The sequence below is a fragment of the Hibiscus syriacus genome, unplaced genomic scaffold (genome assembly GCF_006381635.1).
Source record: "Hibiscus syriacus cultivar Baekdansim isolate YM2019G1 unplaced genomic scaffold, ASM638163v2 tig00110610_pilon, whole genome shotgun sequence".
NCBI lineage: Eukaryota > Viridiplantae > Streptophyta > Magnoliopsida > Malvales > Malvaceae > Hibiscus > Hibiscus syriacus.
The window spans coordinates 817,842-829,005 of NW_024062800.1; the positions used below are offsets into that span (position 1 = coordinate 817,842).

The window sequence follows — 11,164 nt, forward strand, 5'->3', positions numbered from 1 at the left end:
AAATTCAATTTATCACATGAATCAATAACATTAAAGCTTCCTGGATCCGGATGCTCAAATATTGTATTTGTTCTGTTTCGTATTCGGTTGTAATTAATGGTGTGACAGGTACATCTTTCAATCCGTAAAGAGGGTGATCCTCTAAGCCCGTATCTATTTTTAATCTACAATGAAGGGCTTTCTTCTCTGATTTGCTTCTCCATTGATGTTGGTTTGTTACATGGGGTTCGGATAAACATGTATGCCCCTTTGGTTTCTCATCTCTTTTTTGCTGATGACAATCTACTGTTTAGGGAAGCTTCGCGCAATGTGGCAATTCAGATGAAAGAGATCCTTTGAATATACGGGGAATGTTCTGAACAAGAGATAAATTTTGTTAAATCAAGGCTTTTCTTCAGTTCAAATGTTATTGATGAAAATCGCAATGACGTTCGGCGTATTCTGAGAATTTCAAATATTTCCAACCCGAAAAAATATTTGGGCCTTCCCGCTATTGTGGGAAGAAATAAAGGAGCGGCTTTTGCGTTTTGCGGGAAAAATTCCAGAGTCGAGTATGGGGTGGTGCGTTCGGGTCCTGTCTCAAGGTGGTAAGGAAGTATTTATAAAGTCCATCCTTAAGCGATTCATTTGTTCGCTATGTCATGTTTTCTTTTGCCAAAGAGTTTATGAATGGAGCTTGAGAGTATCATGTCGAGATTCTGATGGCAGAAGTCGGAGAACAAACGTGGTATTCATTGGTGTCAATGGAAGAGGTTGTGTCACCTTAAGGAAAATGGGCCCCTCGATTTTTGCAACTTGGCAAAATTTAATATAGTTTTGTTGGCAAAACAGGGCTGGCAATTGGTTCACAATTCTTCTTCTTTGGTAGCTAGAATTTTGAAGGCCAAATATTTCCCTGCGGGAGATTTTTTGTCTTCCCGTCGAGGTTCTTCATTTTCATACATCTGGCAAAGTATATGGAGTGCAAAGGGACTGTTAGAGAAGGGTATGCGTTGGAAGGTGGGATCGGGGAGCTTGATCTCAATTTGGAATGATTTTTGGTTGCCAACAAGTATTCCTCGAAGGCTAGAGTCTATGCGAGATGACTCGGTTTAATCCATTGCGGATTTGATAGAGGGCGATAATATGATTTGGAGGGAATCGATTATTAGGAGAATATTTAACCAGGAAGAGGCAAACTACATTCTGGGCATTCCACTCTCTCACTTTAATCAGGTTGATTACAAAGTTTGGAGTGGAGAAAAATCTGGGGTTTATAGCTTTTATTAGAAGAAGTTGAGGATTTGCCAACAAGGTCTGTCGTGTTTAAGTACATATGGGCAAGTTCGTGTCAAAGAAAAATCAAGTTGCATGTATGGCATTTCGTTCATAATTTTATTCCGTCTTTATAGTGTTTATATGAGAAAAGATTATTAATAATCCTACTTGCCCATGTTGTAATATGGGAGTTGAAAATAGGGTTCACATTGTGTGTGACTGTGTGTTAGCGCAATCTGTTTGGTCTATTTTTCCTTATTCTTGGACTGGTGTAAATCAAGCAGATGATTTTCTAGTTTGGTTGGAATAGTTATTTAGTCATCATCCGAGTAATACACATGCATAAATTGTGGTCATAATTTGGGCTCCATGGTACACGAGAAATATCCAATTTCATGAAGGTAAAGTGCAAAAAAAGGAGGAGGTGATTACCTTGATAAAGTCCCAATGCTCTGAATTTTTGAGGGCTACATTTGTAATTTATGGCCCTCAGCAACCTCTTTTCGTCTGTTGGAAGGCCCCGAGTTCTCCGACGGTGAAAATAAACTTCGATGCTCATTTTATCCATTCCCAGCAACATTCATGGACCGGAGTGGTCATTAGAAAACATTTTGGATTCGTATTAGGAGCTTGTAGAAGATGGTATTTAAGGATTACCTCTGTGTTTATGGTCGAGGCTATGGAGGCCCTTCATGCCATTTTGTTTGCTGCTGACTTGGGTTTCATTGATATTATGGTTGAAGGTGATTCAAAAGCAGTCATAAACAAGTTAAAGTCAAGAGAGATAAACTTAACAGAAATTAGTACCGTAATCAGTGAAGTGAAGGGGAGGACGACCCCTTTTCGTTCTTACTTATTCTATTTTACTCCTCGCTCCCGCAATAAGGCATCGTATCTCCTGGTGGGGGAGTCGTCGTTGGGTAATAATGATCTGGATCGAAGAAGCTCCTTGTTGCGTGAAAGTTGAAGCATCGGTAGATTGTCGCTGTTTAGACCCTCTGTAAATGGTGATTTGAGATGGGTTTTTGTGCTTTGAAGGCTCGAAGTGTTCTAGTTTTTGGTTCCTTGTTGTTATTCACCGTTTTTTCAAGGGGCTTTGAAACGCCAGCCTATGTTATTTTTCTGAGTTTGTTTTGTTGGTTAGTGCATCACAACTGGTTGGCTTTAATTATTGCTCATCACTTATAAATGGTTTGTGTTATGTTCTTAGATAGAAAGAAAGAGTTTAGATTAAAGAATAGAGAATTTGAGATTTAGAGAAATAAAATTCTTGATTCAAATTTTGCATATGTGAGATCATCCCATTTACAAGTTTTATTTCTTTACATTGTACTCAGAATCTAACATTTGCCAGCTACTGTACGAATGCTAACAAACTCTATCTTCCTGATGCAGGTGGCTTGGCTTCTCTTCTTGGGCATGATCATTTAATTCTAGCCAGATGGGTAAGTTCTTCACATGCTCTTCACGTGCCTTTAAATTCAAATTTCCCAAATTTGTGTGTTCAATACCTAACCATTGACTAACAATCCCCAATTTCATTTCTATGCAGCGACTCTCTTCTCCTCCCACTGTGACAATACCCGCCCCTTGAAACGATCCTTGACCCCAAGGATCAACCGTGGAAATTGGGACTTAAGAACGAAATAGTCCTCCCAAGTGTCGTGATCGTAGTTGAGGTTAACCCATTGAACCACTAGTTGAGTCATAGGCCTGTTGTTTCGATTTACAATCCGCTTTCCCAAAATCTTCAGTAGCGCAACCTAAAATTGATTCTCATAATTCATTGCAGGTGGACTCATCGCAGCAACAATCGAATCCCCAATTCATTTATTCAAAAGGCTCACATGAAACACGGGGTACAAACGCGAATCATTGGGTAAGTCGAGGCGATACGTTACTTCCCCAATCTTTTGCAAAATTTTATACGGGCTATAAAATCTCGCAGCTAACTTGAGATTATTGTACAGGGCAAGGGAATTATGTCGATATGGCTGTAACTTCAGGTACACTTGCTGTAACTTCAGGTACACTTCTTCCCCAACTTGAAACTCCATTTCTGAGCGATTTTTATCTGCCTATTGCTTCATTATGTTTTGAGCCTGCTCTAGTTGATCTTTTACAATTCTTGTTATTTCCTCTCTACTGTGGAGCAAGTCATTAACACTTTGCACTTGAGAGTCTGTCTGCCAAGTCATAGTTGGGGGCTGATAGCCATATAGTGCCTAAAAATGGGTAATTTCAATGTTGTGTGGTAATCGGTGTTATACCACCACTCAGCATGAGATAACCATTTGCCCATTGTTTAGGACTTAGGAAGCAAATCCCCCTTAGGGATTTCTTTAGACACTGGTTTACCCTTTCAGTCTGTCCATCTGTCCGAGGGTGATAGGTTGTACTAAACAATGTTTTAGTTCCCAATTGCTTCATCAGTTCCTTCCAAAAGGTGTTGTGAAGGTCTTATCTCTATCTGAAATGGCCATTTAGGATGGCTAGGAGCTTATAGACATTATCTAAGTGATGCTGAATAGGGATGAGATAGGGATAAGAAATGGTTATACTTAGTGAATTTATCAACTATTACCAAGATGCAGTTTTTCTTAAATGACATAGGTAAACCCTCTATGAAATCCATTGTGATCACCTCCCATGCCTGAGTTGTAATAGGAAGGCGTTGTAAGAGACTAAGTGTTATATGTTCAATCTTGGTCTGCTGACACACATCACAGTGTTAGACATTGGTAGTCACCATGTTCTTGAAGTTTGGCTAATAAAAATAGGATTTAACTCAATTGTATGGTGTTTGAATTCCAGAATGTCCCCCTTAAGGAGAATAATGGAGGGTTTACAATATTTATAGTCTTAAACTCCCAAAAGCTCCAATATAGACCTTAGTATTGTATCTCAAAATTCCTTTGTTATACTTTCATTTCTCATCGGCATCAGGATTTACCGACAGAGTTGAATCCAACCAGTAGCTAAGTCATCCTGCTTGTAGCTCTCTTTAATTTTCTTCACCCAACTAGTAGTTATGGTTGTAACAACCATAGCTTGCAATTGACCATGACCTTCCCATTGCCTAGACAGAGCATCAGCTACCACATTACATTTCCCTTTTTTATACTAAATTGTATAGTCCAAGTCTAAGAACTTTGTCAAGCCCCTCTTTTGAATAGTTGTAGTTAATTTATGTTCAAACGAGTACTTCAATGGTTCATGATCTGTTTTGATGACAAATGGCTTCCCTTCCAAGTAATGCCTCCACTTAGAAACTACCAACAGAATAGCAAGATACTCCCTTTCACAGATGGACAAATCAACATTTTTAGGACTCAAGGCTTTGCTTTAAAAAGCAATTGGTCTGCCTTCTTGGGACAGGACAACACCTATCCCTTTTGAACTAGCATCGATCTCCAAATAAAAGCATTTATGCCAATGAACCCTATGTTTCTGTATGATATAGACATCAAACCAAGACTCTGCTTTTCCTACCAAATGCATTGCAACTACTTTCAGTTTCTGATCTTCAGGAACAACATAAAGGGAAAACATTTCTGGCATATTTGTAACCAACCCCTTGGATTATTGCCGTCGAAAGGAGGCAACTCTAATTTCAGCCTCGGAATGGATGAACCTGGGTTCAAGGCATAACCCCTTCTATCCTCCTGATAACTACCCAGATTAGTTCTTAGATTGCTATTTCCCCCAACTGGTTATCACTTGTCACAGATTGTTGATTGGTTTGTACCTCTTATGGTTTAGATCAACATCCTCATTTGGTCTATATGAAAACCTACTCTTTTTATTCACAATAGTTACATTCACCGAGGAAGAGTAAGAGTATTCACCTGGTCATTCTCTGAACTCGTATGTTCCTGCTCATCTTCTCGATCGGTAAAAATTTGTAGAATTTGTTTCACATATCCTTGATTCGTATTCATCCTTTTTTTTCAAGTTGGTTATCCTTTCGTTCCCGCTTCCCACTATTTTGGAGGATTCGAATTGTCTGTAGCTTGTTTCACCAAGGTAGACAAATCTTCAATCTGCTTTTGAATGGCAGATAAGTCAGATGTTTCAGCCATCGTTTGATTTCTTTTTGGCATGCCCATATATTAAAGTGCTAGGAGTAATGGCTATGGGTACCAATTAGTTATGTTCTTAGATAGAAAGAAAGAGTTTAGACGAAAGAATTGAGAATTGGAGATTTTGAAAAAGGAAATTCTTTACTTAAATTTTGCATAGGTCAGATCATCCCATTTATAGGTTTTATTTCTTGACATTGTACTGGGAATCTAACATTTGCCAGCTATTGTACGAATGCTAACAAACTCTATCTTCCTGATGCAGGTGGCTTGGGCTTATTTTCTTAGGCATGTTTCTTTAATTCCAGCCAGATGGGTACATGCCCTTCAAGTGCCTTTAGATTCCAATTTCCCAAATTTGTGTGTTCAATCCCTAACCCTAGACTAACAATCCCCAATTTCCTTTATTCGCAACGACTCTCTTCTCCTCCCACTGTGACAGTTTGATGTTTTGTACACGTTTTAGATTATCAATGAAAGGTTGGCAGTTGCCATGGTTCAAAAAAAAGTTTAAGTATTATTTGGACTTAGTTGACACTCATTAGTGATTAATACCCTTAAGAGATTTTGTTGAGGAGATAGATAATACATGCTTAAGGTGAAGAATTTATACGTTGAGATGAATAATTGATTTTATGTTTTCTTCAAATGTTTCATTTATTTGAGTTTTTTCATTTCGATTTCTTATACTTTTAAAATTTGTGTCAATATAGAGATTGTTAGGATTTTTATGACCCAAATTTCATGTGATCCGACCTAAAAAATTCATGGTATAACTCACTTGGTAAAGATAAAATTTAATCTTCAAAACTGAGTGGCCAAATTACTTTTTGAAAAGAATTAATAACGAAAACAGAACTGACGTTAAAGTTAAGTGACGAAACTTGTAGTTTATCCTTAAACATTATAAGGAAACTCAACTCAAAATTCCGCTGGTTTGTCCTAAATTTGGGACGGTTGAGTCAAGTCAGTTGGAGCATAAATATTAAAATGAGGAAGAAAAGGGATGCAGGCCTTAACGAATTTTCAATTTTTGTTTAATCATTCAGTTTATCAAACGCTTATCGTTTGATTGGAGACAGCCTGGTTCGGTACTTGTAACTGATTTTACATTAACCTCCACTCCGAGTCTCCTTCACGAGCATTTTTGTCCCGCCATTATCAAGTTCTTTTCGGGGTAGAAACGTCATTTAACTGCCAACACGTCAAAAATACTCCAAAATTCAACAAATCACTTCACCGTCTCCGGACTCAGCCTCCCTTTCCCTTTTCAAAACAAAACCGACTCTCAAGACAAAGCTTAGATCCGATCTACAAAATTTGAAATTCGAAATTTGAAGAGTTGAGAACAAAACTGTGGTTCGGTTCGATAGCTTCGGAGCGATGGGCGATTTCAATCTCGCTCTGGTGATCATCGCCGTAGTCGTATGCGTGTTAGTGTTGTTGTTCAATGTCTACCTCCTTATCAATTACCAGCACCCGGACGACGCCAACCAAGCGTATTTCCCCAAATTCGTCGTCGTTTTTGGTCTCTTCATCGCTGCCATTTCCATACTCATGTTGCCGGCTGATGTCGCCAACCGGCAGGCGTGTCGGCACGCGATATACAATGGCGCGTGTAATCTCACCTTGCCTATGAAAGAGCTTTGGCTCGCGGTTTATATCATCGATGCTGTGCTCGTTTTTTTCGTGATCCCCTTCGCTATGTTTTACTACGAAGGAGATCAGGACAAGTATGTGGTTGTATGAGTTTGATTCTTATGATTCATTGATGGTATTGATGTATTTGTCTATTTTTTTTAAATATATTTATATTTTTTTATCCATTTGGTTTTTGTTGCAGGAGTATGGGAAAACGGATAAAGAGCGCGTTGATATGGGTTGTGACAACGGCAATTGTTTGTGCTCTCTTGCTTGGAATTCTATATGGTTGGTTTTCATTTTTGTCCCTTTTTTATCAATTTTAGTTGCGTTTTTTCTTTGATCAGTAAGTCGTTTTACTTGCCATGTAAATATTGAGCAATTGAGGTGAATGTTAATTTAGGAATATGAGCAATATTGATCACTGAACTGCTCTGTTAATGCTCCGCAAACTAATTTTGATTAAAGGTGCTTTTACAATCAGAAGATCTTAGCCAAAAGAAGAAAAAGTTCTACATAGGCAAGCCTGGCATTACTAAGAAAATTGCTTTTTTGCATTTGTTGATTGTTTGTGTGTTACTTATCAGTTTTATTTTAGCTGGCGTACCATTGATTTTATCCCTTTTCATGGCATGTCAGGGCTAGCTGGAAAGGTGGATTTTAGTGTTAGGCACTTGTCTTCTGACACTACGAATTTCCCAAGTAATTGGGATTTTTCTAGCGGTCAGCCATGTATTGGTGGCAGTGGAGCACGTGCGGTTAGTTATTATTTTTCCCATTGAAGATGCAGTGTTATCCTTCCTTTACTCTTGTAGAATATTGCATCTTTTCACTTAGTTTCTTTAAGCTCATACATTCCATTTCCTTATTTTCTCTTTGGTTACAGTGCTCTGCATATACTGCAAATACTTCATCAGAGAAAACATGGACTATGCGTACTACCTTTCCAGAATACGTTGTCGCTCTTGCCACAATCGTTGGATCAGTACTTTTCTCGGTATTGAATTTCTTGCTAATATCCATATTAGATCTGTATTGGAATTTAGTTAAGAGTTCTAGTCAATGTTGACTTTTCTTTTGGTAGAATATATTGCTTACATTTCAGAATTTCTCGACAGATATTTGGTGGTGTAGGTATTGCTTCTTTGCCCCTTGGGCTTATCGCTGCATTTATACGCCGTCCGAAGGCTGTTATCACTCGCTCACAATATATTAAGGTCCACCGCTTTCTTTTTTTATTTCTTATGATGATGCCATAACAAACCTTGCACTATAGTTGGAAAACAGTATTGATATTTGTAGATTAAGTGTTTTTAACGAGGCCTGAAATTCTTATCAAAAAAAAATATTTGTAGATTAAGTTGTAATAGCTCATGGCCATAGTTTTAATCAATACTGTAGGAAGCAACTGAACTTGGTAAAAGGGCAAGAGAAGTGAAAAAAGCGGCTGATGGCCTTCGCCAGGAAGAAAAAAGTGGTTCTAAGGGTAGAAAGTGGCGTAAAAATGTTAAGGCTGTGGAAAAGGTATGTTATTGACATCCTACACTTAAATTTATCTCCGAAATCTATTTTGTTCCAGTCTCTATGAGAATAACTACTTTGTCCAAACTACCTTTAATCATGAGTTGTAGCCCCCTCTACTGCTAATGTTATCTGTTTATTAAGTTCCCCTTTTGGGTTGAAATATCATAATATTTAATAATTGGCTTCTGCTGTAATCTTTATGATTATAAAGCTTAGTTATATTTCAATCACTGTATTACTTCGTGGCAGTGTTTTTAGCTGTTGCTTGGTAAGAGTTGAAGTTAATACTGGGTTTTAGGGGTATGAGTGATAAAAGTAGTTGTCACTTGATGTTTCCACATATTTCTTATTGTTATGTACTTGTGGCTATTTACATTCTTTATTAAATCTGCAGGAGTTGCTTCAGCTAGAAGAAGATGTAAAACTTTTGGAAGAGATGTATCCTCAAGGAGAAAAGGTATAACTTGGGAACTTTGTGTAGGCATGACACTTGATTACGGTCCTATACCCTATGTCCCCCCCTCCCCCCCCCCCTCCTCTTTCTCTCAATATTCTTGCATTAACCCCCTTGCTATGTTATTTCAGGCTGAAACTTCCTGGGCCTTGACTGTTCTTGGATACTTGGCAAAACTTGTTTTGGGAATCCTAGGGTGAGGGCTTACACCATGCATTGTGTTGTTAATTAGCTATGGAGTTTGTGTATTTTGCATCACACTGTTTGGAAAATGGCGCTTCATGTAAATAAAAAAAGGAGGCTATAACATGTATTCAAAGTGCGAGCCCTATATATGCACCAAAGAGAAATATATTACTGCTATCCTTGGAGAAAAAGGATAAAACTGTTAGTCTTTCTCTAAAGAATGAGGTTACCACCAATGTATTAAAAGTAATTATCTAATATGCCTTTGTTCGGCACTTTGTTAGGTTGATTGTTTCGGTGGCTTGGATTGCACATATTGTTATATACCTTCTGATCGATCCACCACTCTCTCCCTTCCTGAATGAGGTTTTCATCAAGCTGGACGATATATGGGGTACTTCCTATACGGTTCTTAAACGTTCTTTCTGTTTGCTGCTTTCAAAATATATGAATTATGGGTGATATATTTTTTCCTTCTTTTCAGGTCTTCTGGGTACTGCTGCATTTGCATTCTTTTGCTTCTACCTTCTGCTTGCTGTGATTGCTGGTGCAATGATGCTTGGTCTCAAATTAGTTTTCATTACAATTCACCCTATGAAGTAATGTATCTTATGTTGACCGCCTTTAGGTTAATTATTGCTGAGAAAACGATTAGCTGGCTGACATATACTTACCGGACATTTTTGTAGGTGGGGAGCTACTTTAATGAACTCTTTTCTGTTCAATGTGGGACTTATTCTTTTGTGCTCAATAAGGTTGGTGACTTAGCTAACGTATTCTGTCTTATTTCTATGTTATCTGGTGGTATCTCTTAATAGAACACATTGAATTTCTAGGTTTGTGCTTGATTGTTGAAAATTGTATTAAGGGAATCATGCATTGTACAATATTTGATGAAATCTTATCTGCATTTGCAATTACAGTGTCATACAATTCTGTTCCACCGCATTTGGGTACTATGCTCAAGCAACCGCTGCCCAGGAAATATTCGGCCACACATTGGAGTCTCTTCGTGGGATTAAATATTTGTATAAGTGAGTTTTTAAACCATTTGAATTCCAAGTTTTGTTCAGTTGAAGCATGCATTAACATTTTTGGGCCTATTCGCATTACAGGTATAACGTATTTCAAATCGCATTTGTTGTTTTAGCGGCATTGACCTTCGTGTATTACATTGCCTTTGTAAGTTTTCAGCTATCTTTTATATTCTCTGTTCCAGTCTTCGAATAAATTGCTCGTGCCTGCTTCCAGTATTCCAAGGTCTCTGATTCTGTTGTTTTCGAATTTGTCAGGGATGGAGAAGGAAAAAACCTAGCGGCAAGTTCCAACTTTCCTCTTAAGAATGTTTTCCCGGAAGACAATGCAGCAGCCTCTCGAGCGTTGGAAATCCTATGTTATATGATTCCGTTCCGGAGTGTGCTTGTTATGCTCGGATGCTTACGGCTGTCGAAGGTTTAGAGAGTGAGAGGCGATTCCGCCGTCGTTAAATTGATTGCCTGAAGTAGAGTGCCCCAACTGCTTTTCTTTATTCTTGCTTTTATCACCTTTTGTATGTAGTAATGTTATTAGTTTTTATTTTTTAAATCATTTTTTTGGTAAATGCTAACATGTTTGGATTGGGCATGTAATTGAGGCTCCATGTCTTTGATGTAATATATCCTTCGGAGTTCAGAAAAATTAACGAATTCATGCTTTTGTTAAAATTGAATTGAGCTAAATTTGAGCTTTGGTGTTCCCATGAATGGGTAATTCTCGTCCCCTTCTCATACCAAATTTACAATACTAAATATAACTTATTCTTAATTATCTTCCTACAGTAATTAGATAATATTGTTGTGAAAATGTTTTTCTTTTCTTTTTTTTAAAAAATGGAATTATCTCATTGATCTCATTAAATATTAAATTATATGATTGTATACAGACTATCGTTTATTAGAAAGCTTTAAGGTGGAGTAATGTGAAGTAAATTCGACAATATTTTGATTGGAAGGTTGGAAAATAAACTATTGCAAACTAAAAA

The 11,164-nt window shown here is 37.7% G+C and overlaps 1 protein-coding gene and 1 long non-coding RNA gene across 6 annotated transcripts; both read left to right on the forward strand.

The window, feature by feature from the left end:
- Nucleotides 1-2,602: 2,602 nt before the first annotated feature.
- Nucleotides 2,603-5,823, forward strand: LOC120135562. Of its 4 annotated transcripts, XR_005517267.1 has the most exons (5): nucleotides 2,603-2,702; nucleotides 2,810-2,956; nucleotides 3,050-3,136; nucleotides 3,228-3,284; nucleotides 5,605-5,823. It is a non-coding gene; the product is annotated as an uncharacterized LOC120135562 (long non-coding RNA). The 4 variants fall into 4 exon arrangements; XR_005517266.1 differs by lacking the exon at nucleotides 2,603-2,702 and having other exon boundaries at nucleotides 2,761-2,956; XR_005517268.1 differs by lacking the exon at nucleotides 2,603-2,702 and having other exon boundaries at nucleotides 2,761-2,956; nucleotides 3,228-3,263.
- An 803-nt stretch (nucleotides 5,824-6,626) lies between these two features.
- On the forward strand, nucleotides 6,627-10,694 carry LOC120135430 (LIMR family protein At5g01460-like). Of its 2 annotated transcripts, none has more exons than XM_039151688.1 (15): nucleotides 6,627-7,072; nucleotides 7,183-7,268; nucleotides 7,620-7,738; nucleotides 7,867-7,977; nucleotides 8,099-8,197; nucleotides 8,382-8,504; nucleotides 8,899-8,961; nucleotides 9,090-9,154; nucleotides 9,429-9,538; nucleotides 9,629-9,743; nucleotides 9,834-9,899; nucleotides 10,068-10,178; nucleotides 10,260-10,334; nucleotides 10,433-10,494; nucleotides 10,540-10,694. In XM_039151688.1, exons 1-14 carry the CDS (start codon nucleotides 6,723-6,725, stop codon nucleotides 10,482-10,484), a joined length of 1,545 nt encoding a protein of 514 aa, XP_039007619.1. In that variant the 5' UTR covers nucleotides 6,627-6,722; the 3' UTR covers nucleotides 10,485-10,494; nucleotides 10,540-10,694. The 2 variants fall into 2 exon arrangements, with proteins under 2 accessions (XP_039007619.1, XP_039007620.1); XM_039151689.1 differs by having other exon boundaries at nucleotides 6,628-7,072; nucleotides 10,260-10,326; nucleotides 10,437-10,494; nucleotides 10,540-10,691.
- The last annotated feature ends 470 nt before the right edge of the window (nucleotides 10,695-11,164 follow it).

Coding starts and splice junctions, on each gene's coding strand:
- LOC120135430 (XM_039151688.1), top strand. CDS start 6,723: ATGGGCGATTTCAATCTCGCTCTGGTGATCATCGCCGTAGTCGTATGC. Junction 7,739..7,866: donor GTGGCAGTGGAGCACGTGCG/GTTAGTTATTAT, acceptor CTTTGGTTACAG/TGCTCTGCATATACTGCAAA. Junction 8,962..9,089: donor TGTATCCTCAAGGAGAAAAG/GTATAACTTGGG, acceptor ATGTTATTTCAG/GCTGAAACTTCCTGGGCCTT.